At 37.3% G+C, this 27,241-nt stretch overlaps 5 protein-coding genes across 5 annotated transcripts; 3 read left to right on the forward strand and 2 right to left on the reverse strand.

Annotated features, from left to right (window-relative positions):
- Window positions 1–1,780: 1,780 nt before the first annotated feature.
- LOC104242035 (histone-lysine N-methyltransferase, H3 lysine-9 specific SUVH1) lies at window positions 1,781–8,019 on the forward strand. The gene is made up of 4 exons (XM_009797010.2): window positions 1,781–1,906; window positions 2,198–2,244; window positions 2,581–4,814; window positions 7,718–8,019. The coding sequence occupies exon 3, from the start codon at window positions 2,644–2,646 to the stop codon at window positions 4,756–4,758; it is 2,115 nt and encodes a 704-aa protein (XP_009795312.1). The 5' UTR covers window positions 1,781–1,906; window positions 2,198–2,244; window positions 2,581–2,643; the 3' UTR covers window positions 4,759–4,814; window positions 7,718–8,019.
- Window positions 8,020–8,510: 491 nt separating this feature from the next.
- Window positions 8,511–9,612, reverse strand: LOC104242037 (chlorophyll a-b binding protein 16, chloroplastic). Its single transcript, XM_009797012.2, has one exon. It carries the CDS (start codon window positions 9,417–9,419, stop codon window positions 8,619–8,621), a length of 801 nt encoding a protein of 266 aa, XP_009795314.1. The 5' UTR covers window positions 9,420–9,612; the 3' UTR covers window positions 8,511–8,618.
- Window positions 9,613–10,993: 1,381 nt separating this feature from the next.
- Window positions 10,994–12,108, forward strand: LOC104242040 (chlorophyll a-b binding protein 40, chloroplastic-like). The gene has a single exon (XM_070156734.1). It carries the CDS (start codon window positions 11,110–11,112, stop codon window positions 11,911–11,913), a length of 804 nt encoding a protein of 267 aa, XP_070012835.1. The 5' UTR covers window positions 10,994–11,109; the 3' UTR covers window positions 11,914–12,108.
- A 2,570-nt stretch (window positions 12,109–14,678) lies between these two features.
- On the reverse strand, window positions 14,679–15,734 carry LOC104242039 (chlorophyll a-b binding protein 40, chloroplastic). Its single transcript, XM_009797014.2, has one exon. The coding sequence runs from the start codon at window positions 15,665–15,667 to the stop codon at window positions 14,864–14,866; it is 804 nt and encodes a 267-aa protein (XP_009795316.1). The 5' UTR covers window positions 15,668–15,734; the 3' UTR covers window positions 14,679–14,863.
- Window positions 15,735–17,493: 1,759 nt separating this feature from the next.
- Window positions 17,494–18,521, forward strand: LOC104242038 (chlorophyll a-b binding protein 40, chloroplastic). The gene has a single exon (XM_009797013.2). It carries the CDS (start codon window positions 17,494–17,496, stop codon window positions 18,358–18,360), a length of 867 nt encoding a protein of 288 aa, XP_009795315.2. The 3' UTR covers window positions 18,361–18,521.
- Window positions 18,522–27,241: the final 8,720 nt, after the last annotated feature.

Consider the following 27,241-nt stretch of genomic DNA (forward strand, 5'->3'; position numbering starts at 1 on the left):
GTGCATGCAAAACGAGGTGATGCTGAAAGAGGTTTTTAAGGCCTCAAAATGTAGAATTCATTTCTAAAACAAGTGATAACCCAAAACAAGTATGTGCTACCAAACACGTTTTTCTCATGAGAATTTAACTTCTTATGCCAAAAATGATTGATGTTCTTTTAATTTTTTCAGTAACGATTTTCAATACACTTATATATGTAATTAATGACAATAAATTACAACAAATGATCATTAGCTTAATCCCTAATGTTGAATTATTTTAGTCAATACTTGTTTCGACACATGAGTAAAGACAATAAAGATATATACTAAGAGCATCATTATCAGATAAGAAGTATTAAGTGGATACCATATGATACTACTAATATTTTTGCAAAAGATATGATTGAGCTAGTAACCTAAAAAGTTGGAATTTGATAATAGTTTTTTTTTTTTTTCGTAATAATAAAGTTTTTCAAATGACTCGTTCCGTAGATTCTTACAAAAACCTTTGCGCAAATAGCAAGATGGATTCACTATTCCAAATCAGTATATATAGATTATATATGGTTATACACATATTATATATGAATTATACACGCAATATATCTATTGGCTTGTATTATTATCCCACATAAATAAGTGATGCTCTGGCTGTACCACGTGGACGTCCTCGACCTCTACCCCGGCCCCGGCCTCAGACGGCTCTAGCAGGGGGCACGGGGGCACGATCATCTCCGGCTGCACGTGTCCTCACTATTTGTGAGAGAATAGAAGACAAAAATTTAGAAATTTGAAGTCAATAATCTCACACGACAAGGAATCAAACAAAGTGGAATTTTCCTAACAATTCGAGAGCCTCCCGAAGATAAGTACAGCCGTTTTCGTACCGATCCGCGAGAATCTAATAAACCGGCTTGTGACTCACGACTCGTATGAACCTAGAGCTCTAATCAACTTGTCACGACCCAATTTCTCCCTCCGTGAACCGTCGTGATGACATCTAGTCTCTACGACTAGGTAAGCCTAATACTTTACGAAAATAAAACAAAAGCATGAACATTAACTAGTAATAGTAACAAACATCTAATAAACATCTATTTTTAGTTTAACCGATTGCTTGGACGGTTATTTGGTTGCCTTTTATTAGTTAAGGCAAAATTATACAATATAGCCGCTCCAAAAAACTATAAACTAAGAAGTATTAAGTGGAGTAATATTTTTGCAAAAAATATGATTGAACTAGTAACCTAAAAAGTTGGAATTTTGATAATAATTTTTTCCCCCTCACAATAATAAAGTTTTTCAAATGACTCGTTCAGTAGATCTTTATAAGAATCTTTGCACAAGTAGCAAGATGGATTCACTAATGCTAATCAGTATATATAAATTATATATGGTTATATACATATTATATATGAATTATACGTTTACACATAATATATATGTCAACTATTTTTAATTTAATCAGTTGCTTGAGCGATTTTTGGTTGCCTTCCGTCAGTTGCAAAATTATACTGTATAGCCGCTTTAAAAAATAAAAGAGTTGTCCGGTACACTAAGCTGCAACTATGCGCAGGGTCCGGGAAAGGGCCAGATCACAAAGGTCTATTGTACGCAGCCTTACCCTGCATTTCTGCAAGAGGCTGTTTCCAAAAAATAATATCCGATAAAATATATATTTTTCGTATATTAATATATATATATATATTTATTTATTTTTTATATTTTTTATATTTAACTAGCAAATATAAATTATTTTTAGCTGACCGGCTAAATATATAACTTACCTTTCGTTTATTCTTCATTTTCACAAAAGCTCGAAGCCTCGAATGTACTAATAGAGCGAAGTCCAAAAGACGCCCTATTTTTCACCCATTCCAAATCTCTTCCTCTCCCAATCTCAGACTTCTCTCTAATTTTTGAGGTATTTTCTCAACTTATGATGATTTGCTTCAATTTCTGTTTCGTCTATGTTGTCTGTTGAACTTTTTTTCTTAAATCTGATACTATGAATTTGAATCTTTGACTTCATTTTTTTTGGGTCAGCTTCTTTTTAGGTGTTTTTGCGTGTGAATTCATTTCTGCTGATTTTTTGGTTGTTTTTACTGGGGTTTGGGTTTTAATTCCATTTAGGGTTTTCTCCTTGAAGTTTAAGCTTTCATTTTGGAAAGTTTCAACTCATCTTTTTCGATTAATTTCCTCTTTTATGATGCAGGAAATTTTCTTTAATATATTTGAAGAGTTTGCAGCTTTGGAGATTTGGTAAGGTTTTAACTTATTTTGAATAATTGTTTTTTAGAAAGCACTCTCTCCGTCCTAATTTGTTTGATGTAGTTCGGATTTCGAGATTGAAACGAGTTGTTCTTTGGCCATGATTTTTTTATATGCCTTTTAAATATTTTGAATTGTTAATCACTGTGACTTATAGTACTTTTTAAATTTTCCTTATAAAAAAAAATAGTACTTTTTAAATTTATAGATTCTATGTTCGAATTTGCTGTCAAAACTTTGAATCTGAAATGTATCATTCTTTTTGGGATGGAGGGAGTATTATTTTATACCAACTTTCTCTGAATTATTATTTGCTTGTGTTGGTAGGTCAATGATTGAAAAGGGGATTTGAAGTTGTAAACTTTGAGTTAAAGTTGGTTGATTTTGATAATGGAACAAGGTTTGCGTTCTGATGGTAATAATCCTCCGAGCATCGATAAGACTAGGGTTTTGGATGTGAAGCCTTTGAGATGTCTTGCACCTGTTTTTCCATCCCCAAATGGAATGTCTTCTGTTTCAACTCCACAGCCCTCACCTTTTGTCTGTGTTCCTCCCACTGGTCCGTTCCCACCCGGGGTTGCTCCATTTTACCCTTTTGTGGCTCCAAATGATTCGGGAAGGCCAGGTGAAAGTAGTCAACAAACTCCAAGTGGGGTGCCGAATCAGGGCGGCCCTTTTGGTTTTGCGCAGCCTATATCTCCCGTTCCTTTAAACTCGTTCAGAACTCCAACAACTGCGAATGGAAATAGTGGGAGGTCAAGGAGGGCTGTAGACGATGATGATTACAGTAATTCACAGGATCAGAATGACCAATTTGCCAGTGGATTTAGTGTGCACGTGAATAATGTTGAAGATTCAGGTACTGGAAAAAAAAGGGGAAGACCGAAAAAGCCTCGGAGAGCTCAGCAGGCTGAGGGGTTGACCCCTGTGGAAGTGGATGTTGAACCTTTGTTGACTCTGTTGCTCACGTCTTTTAAACTTGTTGACTTGGATCAGGTCAAGAAAGCTGATGGTGACAAGGAGCTAGCGGGGAGGGTACTGTTGGTTTTTGATTTGTTCAGAAGAAGGATGACTCAAATTGACGAATCGAGGGATGGGCCCGGTTCTGGTAGAAGACCAGACCTAAAAGCTTCTAATATGCTGATGACAAAGGGAGTTCGGACAAACCAAACAAAGAGGATTGGAAATGCACCCGGGATTGAAGTTGGTGACATCTTCTTCTTCAGGATGGAATTGTGCCTAGTGGGATTGCATGCACCAACTATGGCTGGCATAGATTATATGAGTGTCAAACTAACAATGGACGAAGAACCTCTTGCGGTCAGCATAGTGTCCTCTGGAGGATATGATGATGATGGAGGTGATGGCGATGTATTAATTTACACTGGCCAGGGTGGAGTCCAGAGGAAAGACGGGCAAGTGTTTGATCAGAAACTTGAGAGGGGAAACCTTGCTTTGGAAAAGAGTGTGCATCGAGCCAATGAAGTAAGAGTAATTAGGGGTGTTAAGGATGTCGCATATCCAACGGGGAAGATCTATATTTACGACGGACTTTATAAGATTCAGGAATCATGGGCAGAGAAAAACAAGGTGGGCTGCAATGTATTTAAGTATAAACTTCTGAGAGTCCCTGGGCAGCCTGAAGCATTTAAAGTATGGAAGTCAATTCAGCAATGGAAAGATGGCGTGGCATCACGTGTTGGAGTCATCCTACCGGACCTGACGTCTGGTGCAGAAAGTCAACCCGTTTGTCTTGTTAATGATGTAGATGACGAGAAAGGACCTGCCTATTTCACATATATTCCTAGTTTGAAGTACTCAAAACCTTTTGTAATGCCTAGACCCTCTCCGAGTTGTCACTGCGTTGGTGGGTGCCAACCTGGTGACTCCAATTGCGCTTGTATTCAGAGTAATGGAGGCTTTTTGCCTTATAGTTCACTTGGAGTTCTTTTGAGTTACAAAACCTTGATACATGAGTGTGGTTCGGCCTGTTCATGCCCTCCTAATTGCCGAAATCGAATGTCTCAAGGAGGTCCTAAAGCTCGTTTGGAGGTCTTCAAGACGAAAAATAGAGGTTGGGGACTCAGATCTTGGGATCCTATACGTGGAGGTGGTTTCATTTGTGAATATGCTGGAGAAGTCATAGACGCTGGTAATTACAGTGACGACAATTACATATTTGATGCAACCCGTATATATGCGCCTTTGGAAGCCGAACGTGATTATAATGATGAGTCTCGGAAAGTCCCTTTTCCCCTGGTCATAAGTGCCAAGAATGGTGGAAATATTTCTCGCTTTATGAACCATAGTTGTTCACCTAATGTTTACTGGCAGCTTGTTGTACGACAAAGTAACAATGAAGCAACCTACCATATCGCCTTTTTCGCCATTAGACACATTCCTCCCATGCAAGAGTTGACCTTTGATTATGGTATGGACAAAGCAGATCATAGGAGAAAGAAGTGCTTATGTGGCTCGTTGAACTGTAGAGGTTATTTTTACTAGTCTTCAAGGTCTGATGACGCAAAGGGAGTTTCCTAGTCACAAATCCATTGGATCAGGTTAGGTTTCCTTTGTTCAAAAGTCAAAACTCTCATTGTGATTTCTCATTTTCCCTTTTTAACCCATGGGTAGTGATTATCATGAGAAACATAGATAAAGTAAATTGGTCAATTTTAAAGTCATGTGAACGTATTTAAGTAAATTGGTGAATATTTGAAGTCATGTGAAACTCTCAAGTCAATTGGTTAATAGTTAAAGTAGCTTGAAAGTAGCTGGCTATCTTCACCTATCATGACTACACTGGATTTTAATCTGAAGACTGCCTTCAAACAGAAAAGAGGCACATGCTAGGGTAGAGGCGCAAACCATTTCTTTTTATTTTTAAGTTTTTAATTTTTGTACATTGCAGATGTGTTTGAAATAAGGGCTGAACACAATTTTTAATACATGCACAATTTTATTTAGGCTACAAATAAGTTTTGGTACAAACACAGTTTATTTTTACCAAAAAACACGGTTATTGTCTAGTTTTAAACAAGCCCAAGAGGAATAAATAAGTTGGGCTACTTAACAGACTCTTATATTAAAATAAGTTGGGCTACCCTTGGGTGACTTATCTTAAACAAATAAGGTTTATTGAACACCACTGGAATAACTTAAAATAGTAAATTCAAGCAACATTGTTGATCGAAAGAAATTTACTTTTCAATACTTCTAATTAACTGTCATATGTATCTTACTTGCACATTTATTTGCACTATCCCAGCACCCCTACTCGTACTTATATGCATATTGGTGAATCCTAAAATATTAGGAATGATGACTCCGACCTCAAGATCCCTCCCCTTATCAAATACTCACACCTTTATCCATGTAACTAAGCACTGTATTTCCTTCCCTGTTCATTATGCTTTCCCCTCTCCTTTTCTCTTTCTTGATTTCAATTATACTCGTTTCATCACATTTCATGTGACCAATTTGATTGTCTGGCGTAAGAAGTTAGTTGACTTTTATATGTTTATATATATATAGCTATACTACTGTCATACCATGTCATAGTTTATTCTTTTACTGTTAAAATTGTTAACTTTGAGTGGGAGCTAACATAAACTCATTCAGATTAGGAAAAGGGAACATGATCCATTGAAAACTGCTCTAATTATTGTAGTGATCAGGTTGTCAAAGTATATTACAATGTTTTAGAGAGTTTGACCTCAAATCAAACTGTGGCACACAAAATGGGACAAATGGAATTTATATTCTTCGAAAGAGGAGTGGATAACATTACATTTGTTGTATAAATGTGATTTTGAGGGTGTTTGGATTGGCTTATAAAAAGTAGCTTTTAAGCTAAAAGCCAAAAGCCATAAGTTGGTAATACCCAACTTTTAGTTTTTGGCTTATTTTTGTACTTTTTATGCCTAAAAGTAAGTGCTTTTAAGCACTTTTTATCATTGCCAAACACCACACAAACTAAAAAAGTGCTTAAAAGCCAATAAGCACTTGAAATAAGCCAATCCAAACACCCTCTTTGAATGGATTTCTGGTGTAAATCTGAGGAATTTGAGTTTTGAAACTTGGTTGGAAGTTGTGTAGATATTAATTTGTAAAACTCCATGAACCAATCCCCCCCCCCCCCCCCCCACACACACACACAGAGAAAATTTTTGATCTGATCAAATCTTAACAAAGTTAGTGTTTTCAAAAAGAGGTGGAGGAAACTGATGATATCAAGTGCCCCTTTGCTAAAGATTCACGGAAGCAATAGAGATGTTCATTTGTCATCCTTACGACACCCGCTCTCTCTCTCTCTAAATTTCCATTCTTTCCCGGGGGGTTAGGTGGTGAGGATGTAAACGAAATACTTACTGATTCTGGATGTCTTTTATTTGTGTTTTTTCATACCTCAACAATTGGTGTTCCTCCTTTCTGCTTGATTATTTCTGCTGAAGGTTTCCTGTTCCTTAACATCATCTAATTGTCCTACCGAGTTGCTTTCATATTTTCAGGTAACTTGATATTTTAGAGCCAAAAATTAAGTGTACTGTAGCCGTGTTAGAAACTATAGTCTCTGTTGAAGTTCTTACTGAAAGGATGGACAGTTATGAATTGGTTAGTTTAGAATTTTCTAAAACGAAATGGTAATTAGTTTTCTGGCTGTTGCTGTTGTAGGTATGTGTTAAGAGATAGATTTCTGGGGGCGGAATTGTGGTTAATTAAAGTGTTAATCTATACAGTAGAGAAGTTTGGTTTCATTCTAAATGCAATTTTTGGTGTGATGACGTTTTCTATTCACATGGATGCTCACTAAAGCACACTGCAATAGTCCTGCTACCGAGCATGTTTTATTATCATTTTAAGTAACGCGGGAACAATATTTCATCTTCTTAACTGTCACAAGGAAAAAATCATATATATATATATATATATATGTGTGTGTGTGTGTGTATACATATATATTCCTTTCCTTTCACATGGATGCTCAGTAAAGCACACTGCAAGCTTCGGTAAAATTCTTAGTCCTACTATTTTCAACACCCCTACCGAGCATGTTGTAGATATCATTTTATTACCCACCCTATGACAAAAATCTTAGTGGTAAAGCATTTATTTGTCGAATTTATTTACCATATTAGTATTTGGTGATAAGGGGAAGACGTGCTGTGATCATGAAGGCTATAAATCAATTAGAAACAGATCAATTTGGCTTGTATTTCTCCATTTTTCTTGCGTTTGTCTCATATGGTAGCCGATCCAGAATGGTTTTGGAAGTAGATACCTTATGAATCAACTGTAATGTCACTTGAGTATATCTGAACTTTTTGGTGTTTTCATTTCCTTTTTCCTTTGCTTCCTTCATGTCTCTTCTACCTTCCACTAAATCTTTTTGTGTTCTTCCTGCACCCATAAAAAAAAATATGGGGGACAAAATGCTAAGCGTGCTGGTTTTTCCTCTTGTCAGATGATCATAGGTTGAAGATAAACAAGGCGTGCAGCACCTACTTTTGAATGGATGGCGTTGAAACTGTAGATTTATCGCATCACTGGGAGAAAAGTCCTTGGTGTTTGTAGTTGTAACTTATCAGCTTGCTAAAGCTTTGTAACTTTTTGTAGCTTTGCTGTGTTAAACTTAATGTTTGTAATTTCTAGTCAGCTTGTTGGTGATGCATAGGTCTTTGCTCATCATAATTTCCCTATTTCTCTTTTGCCGTTAGAGTTGAACTATTTCTCTGTGAAATTCTCTACTAAGACGTAGTTATTTTATTGTGACTGTTTATCCCCCCAACCTCTTTGGTAGCTTGTTAAGGATTCTGATGGTAGGTCTAGCTCTAATCCCAGGGCTACTGCTAATTTCTGTTGCACTTTACCTCACATTTTTTTATTGAAAATATGATATTTGCAGCTTGAGTTTTCATTAGCCATTTTAAACTTTGAAAATGGCTATGTCTAATACTTCCTACATCCTTTGCCATGGGATGATGAATGGTTATTACCAGATATACGAAAAAAATTTAAGGGGCCATGCAGTTATTTACAAACAAACTGAAGCCACTCACCATCATGACATAGTGGTAAGAAACTACTTGTATTAAGCTAGAAGCTTCAATGTGTTCAAGAATGTTGAGTTCTGAGCCATCAGCATTTTTATTTCGTCGCTTGTATAATTTCAATCTAGCAGAGGCCACAGAATAAAACATTATGCTGATGCTGTTGTTGCGAAATGTGGATATAAAAAACATGGAACTACACAATTATTGGAGACCAAATAAAAATTCATAGATAGTTTCCCGCTAATATACAATAGCTAGCTTTACAAGGGTATCAAACAATTAGATACTAGAAGAGACTCCTCTTTAAGAACTTCACTTTCCGGGAACAAAGTTAGTGGCATATGCCCAGGCATTGTTGTTAACTGGGTCAGCAAGGTGGTCGGCAAGGTTCTCCAATGGACCTTTTCCGGTGACGATAGCCTGAACAAAGAATCCAAACATGGAGAACATGGCAAGTCTGCCATTCTTGATCTCCTTTACCTTGAGCTCAGCAAAAGCCTCAGGATCTTCAGCAAGGCCCAATGGATCGAAGCTGCCACCGGGGTAAAGTGGGTCAACAACCTCACCAAGAGGCCCACCAGCAACACGGTAACCCTCAACGGCTCCCATCAATATAACTTGGCAAGCCCAGATGGCTAAAATGCTTTGTGCGTGGACCAAACTTGGGTTGCCCAAGTAGTCAAGTCCACCTTCACTGAAAATTTGAGATCCAGCCTTGAACCATACGGCCTCGCCAAACTTAACACCATTACGGGCCAAGAGCTCGGGGAAGACACAACCAAGAGCTCCAAGCATTGCCCATCTGCAGTGGATCACCTCCAACTCACGGTTCTTAGCAAAAGTTTCTGGATCAGCTGAAAGTCCAGCAGTGTCCCACCCGTAGTCACCAGGGAATTCACCAGTCAAGTAGCTTGGAGACTCACCAGAGAATGGGCCCAAGTACTTAACACGATCAGGACCGTACCATAGGCTACCAGAAGAGACAGGCTTGGCTTTGCTAGCAGTCTTCCTCATGGTAACTTTCCCATTTCCAGTGATTTCAGAGGAAGATGGTGAGAGTTTTACTGCCTTTCCTGCAAAAGATGAAGAAAGAGCCATGGTAGAAGATGCCATTGTAGAAGTAGAATGATAACTCTTGAATGCACAAAAAGAAGAGTTGATTTGAGGCTTGAGTTTTATGGGCTTTGTACTAAGTGTATATAAATGAATTTACAGGCCCAAAGACTACCTTATCCTTGAATATCTATATCTGCTTTTCCATTGGTGGATGACAATTTGTAACCTTTTGCATTCTTTTCCATTTGGCAAAGTTCTGCACCGTTAAAGATGACTAGATTTTTGTAGATACTTTATACGTTTAAAAAATCTAAGCCAATGAAGATTTCCTTCTTATAGCCAATCCAAATTTGCCACGTCTGATTGTGGATTATTGCAATATAATATCAACTTAGCCAGAGCATAAGAGTAACTCCTGGCCATGCATTGTTCATACACTTCTGTATATTTAGCTGACCTGTAAAATAGGACCACTTGTATGCAGTGGCGGACCCGTAAACTTCAGCAGAAATCTTGTATATGTATATGTGTATACCTTGAAAATGATTAATTTAAATCACTTGACACCCTTAATGCTAAAAGCCTTTAGGGGGCACGGATCAGAGGCGGAGCCAGGATTTCAAACTTTGGGTTCGGGATTCTAATCGTTTTAAGTTACTGTGTTCTAAATTAATAATTGATACATATTCAATGGATTTTTTTAAGACAAATACAGGATTTGAACCAAAGCTACTGGGTTCGGCCGAACCCGCTGGCGGCACTCTAGCTCCGCCCCTGACACTGATTGAACAGAATATTGTGCCCTCATCTCATTAAATTCCTGAAAGAAAGGGTAAGGGGTAGGAATCAACTTTTTTTAGGTGTTGCTCTACTAAAGTAGTCGGCCTAACCTTCGGTTCCGTAACCTAGTTTTTCTTTCTCACGAGTCTGTCTCTGCTTGTATTGTATGAGTGGCAAATTGACAATGAGACAATTTAAAAAAATAAAAAATTGAAATCAAGGTAATGCATTTATACGTGTCCCTCCATCTAAGCTTCACAATTAATTTTGATGCGTCAATTGAAAGTTTGATACTACAAGTCCAACAGCTCGATCATACGTATACAATAACTTTTAAATATTAAGTTATATTCTGATGGTGTAAAATTTATTTACACTGGTGGTGCATATAACTTATGTTCTGACTATTCTATAATTGAAATGAAATAAAAATTGCTTTTGGGGTAGGTTTATCGGAGTGTTATAATCACTTATAAGCAGAGGCGAATATAATCTACTAGTTACGAGTTTATCCGAACCCAATAACTTTGGCTTAAATCCGTATATATAATTAAAAAATTACGGGTCTTGCATCCTTCATTTTCACAAAAACCAAGTTCATGTATTATTTTAGTTGTGGCTTTACAGACTTGAAGCAAATTTTAGAGATTAAAATCAGAAAATTTCCAGACTTCAGAAAATCCTACTGCCAGCATATAGGACAGTTTGCAATTTAAGACCACATATTTTGGTTGGACCACAGTAGTAAAAATCTTGGAAAATTGATGGATTACAAAGTGCCATGTCAACAAGAACTAATGCTAATAAAATCTTGAAACCCAATGAAATTGTAGATAGAGATATCATAAGATAAGAACTCTTTCAATCAATCCCTATATAAATATTTAAGCCCAACAGACTACATCACCACAACTAACTTCTCTATTACTTCAGCCATCAAAAAACACTTCTTTCTCCTTATTAAACCATGGCTGCTTCTACAATGGCTCTCTCTTCCTCTTCTTTTGCCGGAAAGGCAGTGAAACTCTCACCATCTTCCTCTGAAATCACCGGAAATGGGAAAGTTACCATGAGGAAGACTGCTAGCAAGGCCAAGCCTGTCTCTTCTGGCAGCCCATGGTACGGTCCCGACCGTGTCAAGTACTTGGGCCCATTCTCTGGTGAGTCTCCAAGCTACTTGACTGGTGAGTTTCCAGGTGACTATGGATGGGACACTGCTGGACTTTCAGCTGATCCAGAAACTTTTGCCAAGAACCGTGAGTTGGAGGTGATCCACTGCAGATGGGCCATGCTTGGAGCTCTTGGTTGTGTCTTCCCCGAGCTCTTGGCACGTAACGGTGTCAAGTTCGGAGAAGCTGTATGGTTCAAGGCTGGTTCCCAGATTTTCAGCGAGGGTGGTCTTGACTACTTGGGCAACCCAAGTTTGGTTCACGCACAAAGCATCTTGGCTATTTGGGCTTGCCAAGTCGTATTGATGGGAGCTGTTGAGGGTTACCGTGTTGCTGGTGGGCCTCTTGGTGAGGTTGTTGACCCACTTTACCCCGGTGGTAGTTTCGATCCATTGGGTCTTGCTGAAGACCCAGAGGCTTTCGCTGAGCTCAAGGTAAAGGAGATCAAGAATGGTAGACTTGCTATGTTCTCCATGTTTGGTTTCTTCGTTCAAGCTATCGTCACCGGAAAGGGTCCATTGGAGAACCTTGCCGACCATCTTGCTGACCCAGTTAACAACAACGCTTGGGCCTATGCCACAAACTTTGTTCCCGGAAAGTGAATTTAACAAAACTTGATCTCTAATTTTCAAGTAGTGGGAGATAGTATGTAGCTTTTGAGTGATAACCCAAAGAAGTTTTCAGAGTCTTTTTTTTCTTGCATTTTGGGCTATGGGTTCAGTAAAGGGATTGGTATGTGATGTAAATTGGTTTGGATTAATGAAGAATATGTGAATCTTTTAAAGTTTTTTCTTGCACTTCCAATCTTTAGTGTAAAACTTTACTGTTTCAAAGTGTTTAATGCCTTAAAATGGCACAATGTCAAGAGAACTGTTAACCGTGGAAGATTCATTCTTTATTTCACCAATTTTTTCCCAGGAAATTGCGATCTTATGATATTTTTAAGTTAGACAAAAAGAATAGCGTTTAAGAGTTGAAAATTTTGTGAAAGAAAAAATACAAGTGGATATAAAATTAACTCAAAATTTTAACAAGAGACTTTGTACTGTGACCTATGGACACATTTTTTTTTTTCTGAATTTTTTTTTAAAAAAATTGTGGACTTTTCGTTTTCAAAAGATCTTCTAATTAACACGGTCCCCTTTTCTCTATTTTTCAATCTACGGTATTGTCACAATTGCAACAGTTTTATAGTTAAATTGCGCTGATATCACCTAAATGCTATTGTAACGGCACCGTTATGATATCTAGTCTATGCCAACGATTTGTTCACTGTTGCTAAAATAATTATTGTCATATGCCTATTTTTCAATAGACCTATCCAATTTTTACAGTACAATGGTTGGCTGTTCATAGGTTAGCTGTACCTACCGTCTTTTTTTGGATCAATATGTGCATTACTCTCTCCTTGCTACTGAGTCTAAAGGTTTCAAGTTGAGCAGGACGAACACGGAATACCTCGAGTGCAAATTTGGAGTTGAGCCGACAGAAGCGGGAGTTGAAGTGAGGCTTGACTCTCAAGTCATTCCCAGGAGGGTAGTTTCAAGTACCTTGGATCGGTTATTCAGGGGATCGGGGAGATTGACGAGGATGTCACACACCGTATAGGGGTGGGGTAGATGAAGTGGAAGTTAGCGTCGGGAGTCTTGTGTGACAAGAAAGTGCCACCGTTACTAAAAGGTAAGTTTTACAGAGCAGTGGTTAGGCCTGCCATGTTATATGGAACTGAATGTTGGCCGGTAAAGAACTCACACATCCAGAAGATTAAAGTAGCAGAGATGAGGATGTTGAGGTGGATGTGCGGGCATACAAGAATGGATAAGATTAAGAATGAAGATATTCGAGAGAAGGTGGGCGTGGCCCCCATGGAGGACAAAATGCAGAAAGCAAGACTCAGATGGTTCGGGCACATTCAGAGGAGGAGCACTGATGCACCGGTGAGGAGGTGTGAGCGACTGGCGGTAGTGGGCACGCGGAGAGGTAGAGGACGACCTAAGAAGTATTGGGGAGAGGTGATCAGACATGACATGATGCGACTTAGGATTACTGAGGACATGACCCTAGACAAGGAATTATGGAGGTCGAGTATTAAGGTTGTAGGTTAGGGGAGAGTTGTGAATATTTCTACAGCACAATAGAGTGAGACTAGCTAGTTAGGAGTTAGACTAAGAATGTCATTGGTCGTCTATTGATGCAGGGCTTTACCTGCTAGTTTTACTATACCAGCCATCTTTTTCGTATTCTGTATTCTGTATTGCATATCTATTATATTGCTGTTATTTTATTATGCATTTATATGGTACTAATATAGCGGCTTCTGTTACTTTTTGAGCCGAGGGTCTTCTGGAAACAGCCTCTCTACCCTTCGGGGTAGGGGTAAGGTCTGCGTACATATTACCCTCCTCAGACCCCACTTGTGAGATTATACTGGGTTGTTGTTGTTATCTCTCCTTGCTACTATCCCATCCAGAGTATACCTCTTTGCTGGATAATGGTTTGAGATATTGGTAAGTTTAATGTGGCGTTACCCAATAAGATAAAGCGGCGAAGGACTTCTCAAAATTCGAACTGCCAATTTTGTGTACATAACGATATACACTATACAATCAAATCTAATTATTGGTTTAGTTTATGCATGATGAAAGGGGGCGTTGGAATGGTTTTAGCTCCTGAATATTCAAACAATAAAAAGAAAAACGGAAATATTTTATGTTATGAATTTCTATTCTAATAAACGGAGACAACATATGGATGGAAATTATTCTGCTTCCCCCGCTTCAATCAACAACACTAATATTAAGTAGGATCGTTATTGTCTTGTGCTGTCCCACTCCCACCACATCTTTATTAGTAAATCTGAGAATGCAAGGTCCAAAAAAGTTTTCCTTGGGTTTCTGGTGAAGATCACGCTTGCATTTGATTTTGCTTTGCTAGAATATCACGCTTTTCTCTTCGAGAATACTCGCCTCTTCGATTCTTCCTCTCGTTCATTTTATCTTGGATATTGAGATGTTCATGCAAAGCATATGTTAAATAAGCGGTATACTGAACACCAACCTATTCGCGAGAAAAAAATTTATGCACCTAAGAAGCAACCTCCGTGAACTGACATTTTTTTTTACTTCAATTCAATAATTAAGAAAAAAAGGTTAAAAAGGTCGAAGAAGCACCATTGGTGATTTTTCAATCAAATGCAATGCAAATTAGTCGGGGTGGTCATAGTTTAGGCAAAACCGAGAAAATCAAACCAAACCAAACTTATATATAGGGTTGGATTTAGATTGTAATATCATGATGTGTGCAAACTGATTCAGATATAACTCCTTCTGTTTTTCAAGGGAAAGCAAAAGACAAGTGCAACGTCAAAGAATTTGAAAAGATTCACATGCTCGTCATTAATTAATCCAAACCAATTTACACCACATTAAAATCTCTTTAATGAACCCATAACCCAGAATGCTAAAAATAAACTCTGACCCTTCTTTGGGTTCATCACTCACAAGCTACATATTCAGTCTCACACTAAAAGATTAGAGATCAACTTTTGTTAACTCACTTTCCAGGGACAAAGTTTGTGGCGTAGGCCCATGCGTTGTTGTTAACTGGGTCTGCAAGATGATCGGCAAGGTTTTCCAATGGACCCTTTCCGGTGACGATAGCCTGAACGAAGAATCCAAACATGGAGAACATGGCAAGTCTGCCGTTCTTGATCTCCTTTACCTTGAGCTCAGCAAAAGCTTCTGGGTCTTCAGCAAGACCCAATGGGTCGAAGCTACCACCAGGGTAAAGTGGGTCAACAACCTCACCGAGAGGTCCACCAGCAACACGGTAACCCTCAACGGCTCCCATCAACACAACTTGACAAGCCCAAATGGCCAATATGCTTTGAGCATGGACCAAACTTGGGTTGCCCAAGTAGTCAAGTCCACCCTCGCTGAAAATTTGGGATCCAGCCTTGAACCATACAGCCTCACCGAACTTAACACCATTACGGGCCAAGAGCTCGGGGAAGACACAACCAAGAGCTCCAAGCATGGCCCATCTACAGTGGATCACCTCCAACTCACGGTTCTTGGCAAAAGTTTCAGGATCAGCTGAAAGTCCAGCAGTATCCCATCCATAGTCACCAGGGAACTCACCAGTCAAGTAGCTTGGAGACTCACCAGAGAATGGACCCAAGTACTTGACACGGTCAGGACCGTACCACGGGCTGCCAGAAGAAACAGGCTTGGCCTTGCTAGCAGTCTTCCTCATGGTAACTTTCCCATTTCCGGTGATTTCAGAGGAAGATGGTGAGAGTTTCACTGCCTTTCCGGCAAAAGAAGAGGAAGAGAGAGCCATTGTAGAAGCAGCCATGGTTTAAAAAGGAGAAAGAAGTGATTTTTTTTATGGCTGAAGTAATAGAGAAGTTAGCTGTGGTGATGTAGTCAGTTGGGCTTAAATATTTATATAGGGAGTGAGTGAAAGAGTTCTTATCTTATGATATCTCTATCTACAATTTCATTGGGTTTCAAGATTCCATTAGCATTAGTTCTTTCAAGATATTTACTACTGGGGTCCAACCAAAATATGTGGTTTTAACGATTGCAAACTGTCTTGAAAGCTCCCAGTACAATTTTCTTAGCAAGATATATATAAGTTTTCTGAATTTAATGTCGACATTTTTGTAAATCTTTAAAGCCACCATAAATCTCCTTCAGTTAATTGCATCACCACGAAGAGCCAATAGATATGTTTTCTCACGCAAATTAAATCTGGACATTTTTATGCATGTAATCCCCGGACCTCACTTGTGGAATTATACTGGTTGTTGTTGTTGTTGCTTTATGCATGTAATCTAAGCAGTGACGGACCCAGGATTTTTATCAAGCGGGTTCAAAAAATAACATTTGAAGTCATATGTGAATAGCTGGTTTCAAACTCAGGACCATGCGGAAAATTTGAACCCTCTTTACCAACAGGCTAGACATTTTACTTGTTTCAAGTGGGTTCAAAATTATATTTATACCTTTACTTGTCTGAAAACAGCAAAAATATACCTATATATACAATGTTATTTTTCGATGAAGCGGGTTCATATGAACCCACTTGACTCCACGTGGGTCCGCCCCTGAATCTAAGTCTTCATGTAGAGCTAGGGGATCCAAGATTTGAATATTATGTTTTCGAGTTTGGAGTTCAAGAATAACCTGTTGGATTTTAAAATCTAGTATTTGTACTTGGTGAATTTGTTAACATATATACAAAGTTGGAGCCAAAATTATTAGATTTGCATGCAGTGACGAAGCCATGAATTTCACTAAGGGGTGTAAATATATAAAGAAGTAAACGTATAAAAAAGTTAAAGAGATTCACCATATACTACTAGTAGTTTTTTTGGCCTAACTATACAATATAATTTTTTGGCGAACCCCTCTGACTAAGAGGGCTCAGCCACTGTTCGGATGAACACGTAACTAGTGCGCCACTTATGCCTCTGCCTATAGGTGATCATAGGGGCGGCTCGACATAATTGGGAAACTACAATTAGATGCCCAAATATTTTATGTATTTTTATTTTGAAAAAACTTATTTCTTTAAGGCAACTGTTAGGCATTTGCAAGAAAATCTAGCCATTTCATGTAATTAAGTATATTAACACTTTTAACACAAAATACAAGTATAAGCCATCAATATTAGAGTGACTAATATGCTTTAAGGATCATCAAAGATTAATACAATATTTTATTTTCCCTTCAAATTCTCATCATTTAATAATCTCAAATCTATTGCATATACATGATCAAGCAAACGTTCAAAGTTTTTGTCTCATTGTCAATTTGCCACTCATACAACTGGTCCTATTTTACAAGTCAGCCAAATATACAGAAGTGAGTGAACAATGCATGGCCATGAGTAACTCTTATGCTCTAGTCAAGTGGATACTATACTGCAATAATCCACAATCAAACGTGGCAAATCCCTATTGGCTATAAGCAAGGAAATCTTCATTGGGTTAGATTTTTAACCATAATGTATCTAAAAATATCTAGTCATGTTTAATTGTGCAGATTTTTTGCCAAATGGACAAGAATACAAAAGGTTACAACTTGTCATCCACCAATCAAAAAGCAGATATTGATATTTCAAGGATAAGGTCTTTGGGCCTGTAGAGTCATTTATATACAGTTTGTGCAAAGCCCATGAAACTCAAGCCTCAAATCAACTCTTCTTTTTGTGCATTCAAGAGTTATCATTCTACTACAATGGCTGCTTCTACAATGGCTCTTTCTTCCCCTTCTTTTGCCGGAAAGGCAGTGAAACTCTCACCATCTTCCTCTGAAATCACCGGAAATGGGAAAGTTACCATGAGGAAGACTGCTAGCAAAGCCAAGCCTGTCTCTTCTGGTAGCCCATGGTACGGTCCTGATCGTGTCAAGTACTTGGGTCCATTCTCTGGTGAGTCTCCAAGCTACTTGACTGGTGAGTTCCCTGGTGACTATGGATGGGATACTGCTGGACTTTCAGCTGATCCAGAAACTTTTGCCAAGAACCGTGAGTTGGAGGTGATCCACTGCAGATGGGCCATGCTTGGAGCTCTTGGTTGCGTCTTCCCCGAGCTCTTGGCCCGTAATGGTGTCAAGTTTGGTGAGGCTGTATGGTTCAAGGCTGGATCTCAAATTTTCAGTGAGGGTGGACTTGACTACTTAGGCAACCCAAGTTTGGTACACGCACAAAGCATCTTGGCCATCTGGGCTTGCCAAGTTGTGTTGATGGGAGCAGTTGAGGGTTACCGTGTTGCTGGTGGGCCTCTTGGTGAGGTTGTTGACCCACTTTACCCTGGTGGCAGTTTTGACCCATTGGGCCTTGCTGAAGATCCAGAAGCTTTTGCTGAGCTCAAGGTAAAAGAGATCAAGAATGGTAGACTTGCTATGTTTTCCATGTTTGGATTCTTTGTTCAAGCTATCGTCACCGGAAAGGGTCCATTGGAGAATCTTGCCGATCACCTTGCAGACCCAGTTAACAACAATGCTTGGGCCTACGCTACAAACTTTGTCCCTGGAAAGTGAGTTTAACAAAAGTGATCTCTAATCCTCAAGTAGTGTGAGATAGTTGTGAGTGATGACCCAAAGAAGGGTCAGAGCTTATTTTTAGGGTTCTGGATTCATTAAAGAGATTGTTAAATGGTGTAAATTCGTTGGGATAAATGAAGAACATGTGAATTTTTTCATATTCTTTCTTGCACTTCCAATCTAATGTTGTACTTCTTTATGATTTCAAAGTGTTTAATGGCTTCAAATGGCTGTGAAAATACAGAATCAAAAAATTTTCAAAGAACGTTTACTTGATCTGTGCAAGAAAAATGAAGGACAATGGTCACCAGAAACCCAAGGAAGTTCTATCTGATAAAAGAAATATGTTATTCAAAGATGTAAACAGTACAAATAAATATACAGTACTGAAGTTCTATATGATAAAAGAAATAAAGATACAAATCCTACGAATCTTCTATGGACCTACGAATATAATTCAAAGATGTAAACACTACAAAATGAACTCGAAATTCGTGACGAAGTAATGTGTATTGGTTATTGGGTCGTTTGTTATGGAATTAAGAAATTTCAAGTCGGTCAAACAAATTCTACAAAATCAGCATGTGGTTATGCACACGAAAAAATGGATATAATCCTAAATTTATGTTGCGTGACCTCGAAACACCATAAAATGAACTCGAAAGTCATAACCAAGCTTTGAGTCTCTATCAATAAAATGTTTCCTGTGGACCTACGAGGTAAATCAAAGTCAATAATTTTCTTTTTTACAAAATTAACATATACTAATACACACGAAAAAGTGGATATAGTCTTAAATTTATGTTTCATGACCCCGAAACACCAAAAATTAAACCCGAAAGTCATGGCGAAGCAATTAGTATTGGTCACTAGACAGTTTTTCATGGACTTACGAAATTTTAGGCCAATCACAATCCATCATTTTTTTTACAAAATAATATGTGCTAATACACACGAAAAAAGTGGATATAATCCTAAATTTGTGTTGTATGACCTCGAAACGCCATAAAATGAACTCGAAATTCATGAAAGTTTTGAGTATCGATCACTAGGCCATTTCCTATATAAGCTGCAAAATTTCAGGTCTATTAGAGTCCGTCAAAAAAAATTCTTCGAAATCAGCATGTACAAATACACACGAAAAAGTGGATATAATCATAAGTTCATATTGCATGATCTTGAAATGCCATAAATAAACTTGAAAGTCATGGAGAACCATTGAGTATTGGTTACTAGGTCATTTTCATAGATCTACAAAATATCAGGCTAATCAGAGTCTGTAAAAATAATTTACGAAATCAACATATACTAATACACACGAAAAAGTGAATATAGTCATAAATTCGTGTTCCATGACCCTGAAAAACCAAAAAATAAACCTGAAAGACATGGAAAAGCAGTGATTATGGTCACTAGACCGTTTTCTATGGACCAATGAGATTTCAGGCCAATCAGAACCCGTCAAATGAATTCTAAAAAATCAGTATGTGCTAAAACACACGAAAAGTGGATATAATTATAAATTTGTGTTGCATGATCTCGAAACGCCATAGGTTGTTTGTGATGGAACAACAAAATTTTAGACGATTCGGAGCCCGTCGCCTGAATTCATGAAATCGTCCCGAATTCATGTTTTATGGCTCTAAAATGCCAAAAAACGAGGAATGGTCATGGCGAAATAATGACTATTGTTCATTAAATTATATTTTATATGCCCAAATATTTTTGGCAATTCGGAACCATCGCCTAAATTTATGAAAATGTCCAGGACATTAACACACGAAAAATCGAAAATCGTCCTGGATTCATGTTTTAGAGACCTAAAATGCAAAAATGAGGAACAATCATGATGAAGTGATAACTATTATTCATTAGGCCGTTCCTGATGGGCCAATTCGGAACATGTCTCCCAAATTCATGAAGATGGTGTGGACATTAGCACACAAAAATTAGGAAATCATCATGAATTCCTGTTTTACGGCCCTGAAACGTCAAAAAATTAAGAACAATCAAGCCACGACAATTGTTCATTAGATCGTTTCTGATGGGCCCACAATATTTTATGCGATTCGGAGCCGGTCGCCCGAATTCATGAATATGGCCTGGATATTAGCACACAAAAAATTGGAAATCTTTCTAAATTCGTGTTTTATGGTCCTAAAATGCCAAAAAAGAAGATTAGTCATGGCATAGCAATGACTGTTGTTCATTAGGTTATTTCTGATGGTCCCATAAGATTTTAGGCGATTCGGAGCGCATCGCCCTAGTTCATAAAAATAGTATGGAAATTAGCACACGAAAAATTAAAAATCGTCCCGAATTCCTATTTAATGGCTCTAAAACACCGAAAAATAAGGAATATTTATCGTGAAGCAATGACTATTGTTCATTAGGTTATTTTTTAGAAAAACTTTCAGAAACCACTATGTTTTAGTGGTTATTAGCTAGTTATAGCTACCATTTACTATATTATTTCATATAGCTATGTTTTCAGGATTCTTAGAGTGTATTCGATGTATTTAAGCTACTGTATTCATGAATACAGTAGCATTTCTAGGCGTGAAATAGGGGATTACAGCTAGATAGATTTTTGTATTCGATTGTATTCACGATATGAAACAGGGGATTACAGCTAGATAAATTATTATATTCGATTGTATTCACGATATGTATTTGTGAATACAGTAACGTAAATAGCGCAATTCATGGTCTATTCAGCTGTTTTTAAACAGAAAGTGAATTAATTAACATAATAGACTCCTAATATAACTCAACAAAAAAAAATTTGTATTTCCAGTTATAAAAAAGGTTCTCAACTGAAAAATACCCCAAAAACATAGCAACCTTTAGAGAAAATATGCTGAATATTTTTTCCAGCTGATAAATACAAAAAAACAAGAGCAATTTGAATACATATATACATCTGAATACATAAATTATATTAATTAAAAAAATATATAAATACATTCATGGAATACAACGAGATAGTGAATACAATAAAATACATGAAATACAACGAGATACATTGAAATACAATTAAAAAAAGACAATGAATACAATGAAATACATGGAAATACAGCGAGATACATTGAAATATATTAACAGAAAATTCAAGTTGCTCAGCCCCAAACTCCGTCGTCTTTGTTCAAGAACAATCCTAATGTCGTCTCATCAGATGGAAATAACAATTCCCTCGGAATAGGAACCTCAATTTTCACTTTCTTCTTATCCACCACATCGTCCTCGCCGCCAACGATTTTCCTAAGCAACACATCCCTTTTCTCTCCCCTTTTTCCTTTCTTTCTTAGTACCAGTACAACATTGGCAGAGCTAGAAATCACTCAAAATCAAAGCTTGATGCTAAAACTCATAGATTACTTATCTTCTCTACTCCAAAGGGTGGGTGAAGCTAACGATATTAATGGCAGATTTCAAACCCAAAAGATCTCAATTTTTCATGGCCTCACAAGGCCAAATATCTCAATTCAGAATTATTTAGAGAGGATTTTCAAGTATGCAAATTGTAATCCTTCTTGTTTTGTTGAAACTGTACAAACAAAAATATCTTTGAGAAGCTCTGTAAAAGTAAGATGAAGGTGGAAGATGAGAGAGAGAGAGAGAGGGGGAGAATAGATATGGGGTAGGGGATACGAGAAATTTGAGGGGATAAAAGAAGTTTGAGTAGAGAAAGAAAAATAATACAAAGCTTATTTTGTAGCTTAAGGGTAGGAGGTGACCATAAATAGATATTTGGCTATAAAAAATCAAAAGTTAGCTATGGAATATAATTTTTTAAAAGGGTTTTTATTTAAAATAAATAAGGTATCAACCTTTGCTGTAGGAGGTAACTAATCCTGCTTTTTATGGGCGCACAAAATTTTAGGCATTTCAAAGCCCGTTACCTGAATTCATGAAGATGGCATGCACATAAAAAATTGGAAAGCATCTTGAGTTCTTATTTTATGACCTTAAAGTGCCACAAGGCAAAGCAATGACTAAATTTTATTAGGTCGTTTGTGATGGGCCCGCAAAATTTTAGAAGATTTGGAGCTCGTCGCCGGATTCCATGAAGCCGGCGTGGACATTAGCACACGAAAAATTGAAAATCATCTTGAGTTCATGTTTTATGGCCTTAAAACATCAAAAATGAGGAACAATCATGGTGAAACATTGACTATTGGTAATTAGGTTATTTCTAATGGCTCATAAAATATTAGGCGATTCGGAGCCTGTTACCCAAATTCTTGAAGCTGGTGTGGATATTAGCACACGAAAAATAAAAAATCATCCTGAATTCCTATTTTATGGCCCTAAAATGCCAAAAATGAGGAACGGTCATGGCGAATATTAATGACTATTGTTCATTAGATCGTTTATGATAGACCCACAAAATTTTAGGCGTTTCAGAGCCCGTCGATGAATTCATGAAAATGGCATAGACATTAGCGCAGAAAAAATTTAAAATCGTCCCGAATTTCGGAATTATGGCCCTAAAACTAAAAAAAGGATCAGTTACGATAAAGCAAATACTATTGCTAACTAGTTTATTTCTGGTGGGTCCGTAAAATTTTAGGTAATTCGGAGTCCGTCGCCCAAATTTATGCAGACGACGTGGATTATGGCACACGAAAATATGAGAATCGTCTTGAATTCTATTTGATGGCCCTAAAACGTCAAAAAAGAGGTACATTCATGGCGAAACAATGACTATTATTCATTATGCATTGTTGATGGGTCCACAAAATTTTAGGAGACTAAGGGTTGGTAGCCCGAATTCATGCAGAAGGCGTGGACTATAACATATGAAAATCTGGGAAACGTCTTGAATTCCTATTTTTTTCAGGACCCTAAACTATGTGACCGACACCCGGTACACTACTCAACCCGAGGGAACCAAACCATATGATGCACCCAAATCATATGGATGAAAATCAACTTAACTGCGGAAGGTCTTTGAAAATCATATACATTTTTAAATTAAATGATAAAATATTTTTCTAATTTAAAATCACACATGAAGCCTTTCATGATAATAATGGGTTCAATTGCATCAAATATCTTTTTACATATGTCGTGTACCATATTGTTATTACAACTCATCACAACTATCTATGGATCCTCTATACCAAGAATATAACTTAATATTTGGGTCAATACCCAACTAATATAAAAATAAAAAAAGACAATATGATAGCTACCACAAAATAAGAGTGGTGCCTCACCATATACTTTGGGAAGAGAGTCATCCTAGCCATATCTGCATGCCACGTATCGTACCCCTCATCCTAAAACATGTAAAGAAAGCGGAGCCCTGAAAAGGGATCCTTACCTAAGAGCTGAATACACCACCACGATACTCAATAAGTGTCGTAGGCTCTCTCTGACTCAAGTTCCTGAGACAAGATTTTACAAAAATTATGCAATCATCATTTGATATAAAGTAATAAACGATTATATAAATAATGCTCTTTATCATTTCAAATGAACAGAAGAGTGAAGTATAAACCATGATATAAATTCTTAGAACATTTATATCAATCAATGATTTTGAATAAAAATCATACAAAACCATTTCAATTTATTAAGTTATTGAAATCACTTTCGGCTCCTTAGCCTAAACATAGGAAAGTCTTCTTTTTCTTTCACCGGGAGTACTATACTGGCACCAACATAATAAAAAACTACTAGGTAATTGACCTAGCAACAAGTATTTGACCCTACTTGTCTGGACGACTTTCCGTAGTGCCGTATGGGTCGACTTAACCTCATTATTATAAGTAATGGTTATTTACCCTCTCAATGGGGGACTTTATCCCACAAACCTTGGTTTAAGCCTTGGAATATGTCCCTATACCGGTACATATAGTTCCATGGTAACGAACTAAATCTTCTAACTAATGTCGGTGGTTTGCACTAGTAACTCACAAAACATTTGAATATCAAAAATAGATTCATAGCCTAATAGCCTCGAAGGATCTATTTTTATCAAATTATGATTTTCATAGTCAATCCAAACCATTTGAACAAAGTCAAATGAATAACCTTTTTTACGGTAATTCCTTTAGCAATTTAACATCAATCTTTTAAAGATACAACAAGTGTTACTCCATTGTTCAAATTTCAAACCACATAGTTTTTCATGAAAACGTATCTTTAGCAGTCAAATAGTTTACACTCTTATTAACATATAAATTTTAATAAAACTTATTACGTTCTTCTCAAGTGTCATCTTGCAAACAAGTTTTGAAAATAAGATGTTCATACAAAATCACATGTCACTTCAAAATCAAAAACTAAGAAACACATGGTGATATTCTTCTCGCTTGTCTCTACAAGTATGGATACACATTTATAAGTAATGTCACATATTAACTCAAAACATACTTTTAGAGAAAATCCCTCAAGTAGAGTAAGTCATAATCAATTTACCTCAACCTTCAAGCTCCAAATAATACTACACCGCTCCAATTGATGAAAATGCTTAAATATCGCCAATAATTCAATATCTACTATTAAATATCCCAACTAAATCAAAATAAACACGAAAAGATTCATAAATATTTATTTAGGCTTCATAATTCGGCAACAAGCCTTCACTCATTCCAAATTATCCAATAGCTCCACCAATTAACCTATTAAATTCCATTCTTATCATTAAATACTCATTTGGAGTCATTAATGATACTATATTATTTACTCGACCTCACCAACTCACTATTCATTATCTTCTCCAATAAAATTCTAGGTTCAAGAACATCCAATTCATGAACTAGTGTTACTTCTTAGCCAAATGGCAATTCCTCCAATTCGTCCATCAATTAAGGTATCAAGTCTATTGGCATCATTAACAAAATCAAAACAATTTTATTTATATCAACTCACCACTATTCACCTGCTTCTTCATTCAAAATATTATCTTCAAGAACCACTCTTATGGTTTATATAATACTCCATTATAACTTCAAATAAACTTCGTAAATATGCTACTCATACTTCAATATATCATATATGTGAAGCTCAAGTGAAGGGATTATCTCTTGGCGGAAGAATCTCACTTTTTTCTCTTTTTGGTGTTCTTGAAGATTCAATACATATCCTATAGATTTTGATCCATGATATATTATAACTAATGTCAAATGGCGTTATGTAGTCACAAATGCATCTTAAACACTTACCTTGAAGTGTGTTGATGAGGGATGTGCTCCTCCTTCTCTCTAGCTTCAAGACTTAACTCCAAAATTCCATCTCTTTCTCTCTCTCCCCAAAATAGCTATTTTTATAATTTTGATGGCATGCATAGCTACGCACATCTCCAACGTAGCTGCGATCACTTCCTCTTTAGCTCCGCTTCCTTTGACAAGCTTGCTGGAACCAGCTACGCATAGCTCGCGTAGCTACGTGGCTGTTGTGCTGCCCTTCAGTAAAAATATCATAACCACTTGTAAGAATATCCAAATGACAAACAATTTGAAGCATTGAAAACCAGACTCATAAATCTTTAATTTGATAGTTGTACACCACATAAATCTTTATATATTGGGAGTTGTACTCGTTTAAATTTAGGTTTTATGCAAACTCATTTGAAATTTTAGTACATCATATGGTTTCCAACTTGACTTAGCGTTAGGGCTCTTCTTAGACTATAAACCATTATTAATATACCTCATACACATATTACAATGATCAATTGATATCCTTCATATCATTATTCCTTGTTCACACCCGAATTAATATAATTAGCACACGTTAATCTTCTTAATAGCCTCAAAATACTTTGAACTTTTCCGGGGTGTTACAGTTTTATGGCCTTAACACCAAAAAATGATGAACGGTCATGCCTAAACGATGACTATTGTTCACTAGGTCATTTTTATGGGCCCACAATATTCAGGGCCGGTCACCTAATGTCACGACCCTAAAACCGATCCGGTCGTGATGGCGCCTATCATGGAACTAGGCCAGCCGACACAATTCCCAAATCTAACCATTTTTCTATAAGGGTCATTTTAAGCCATTAATTAACAAGAAATCTCGTAATATAGGTCTAAACGACTAGTGTGGAATATACACAAGCCCGACATCGGGGTGTCACAAGCCACGAGCATCTACTAAGGTCTGAATGCAACGAAGAGTCTAAAAATATACTAAAATCAGTCTAAGGAATACAAGAGGGAGAAGAGTAGGGCTGCGAACGTCGGATAACTACCTTGCCAACTCCAATGACTCTGCCAGTGAGCAATCAACACCTACTACCAGGTTCAGAAATACATGAATCTGCAAACAAGGTGCATGGAGTAATGTGAGTATGCCAACTCAGTAAGTAATAAAAGTAAATGAAAGTTGAGCAGTAAGAAAACACGTAAACCACGTTATAACGCTACAGCAAATACAATACCTTTCCAAAACTGTACAAAAATTATTTGTTTCATAAATCAAACTCAATTTCAATAAAATCTTTTTTTTACAAAGAAAAACTTCTTTCAATAGTACGAGTGATAAAACAATGAATAAAAACGATAGGAATGTAAATAGCCCCTCTGGCAATACATGTATCATAAACCGCCCCTCAGGCTACCTCACAATCACCCGTAATCAGCCCCTCAGGCATAACATGAATCAAAAACCGCCCCTCAAGCAAAACATGGATTGAGAACAGCCCCTCGGGCTACATTATGAAACAACAATAGCCCCTCGGGCTATATCACATCACTCACACTGGGTACCCGCGCTCACTGAGGGTGTTCAGACTCCGGAGGGGCTCCAACAACCCAAGCGCTATAAGAAGCCATCTCGTGGCATAATCAAACAGGCCCTCCGCCTCATAACAAGCTACCTCGTGGCATAACAAATTAGTCCCTCGACCTCATAATCATGAATC

This window comes from Nicotiana sylvestris, chromosome 9 (genome assembly GCF_000393655.2).
Source record: "Nicotiana sylvestris chromosome 9, ASM39365v2, whole genome shotgun sequence".
Taxonomy (NCBI): domain Eukaryota; kingdom Viridiplantae; phylum Streptophyta; class Magnoliopsida; order Solanales; family Solanaceae; genus Nicotiana; species Nicotiana sylvestris.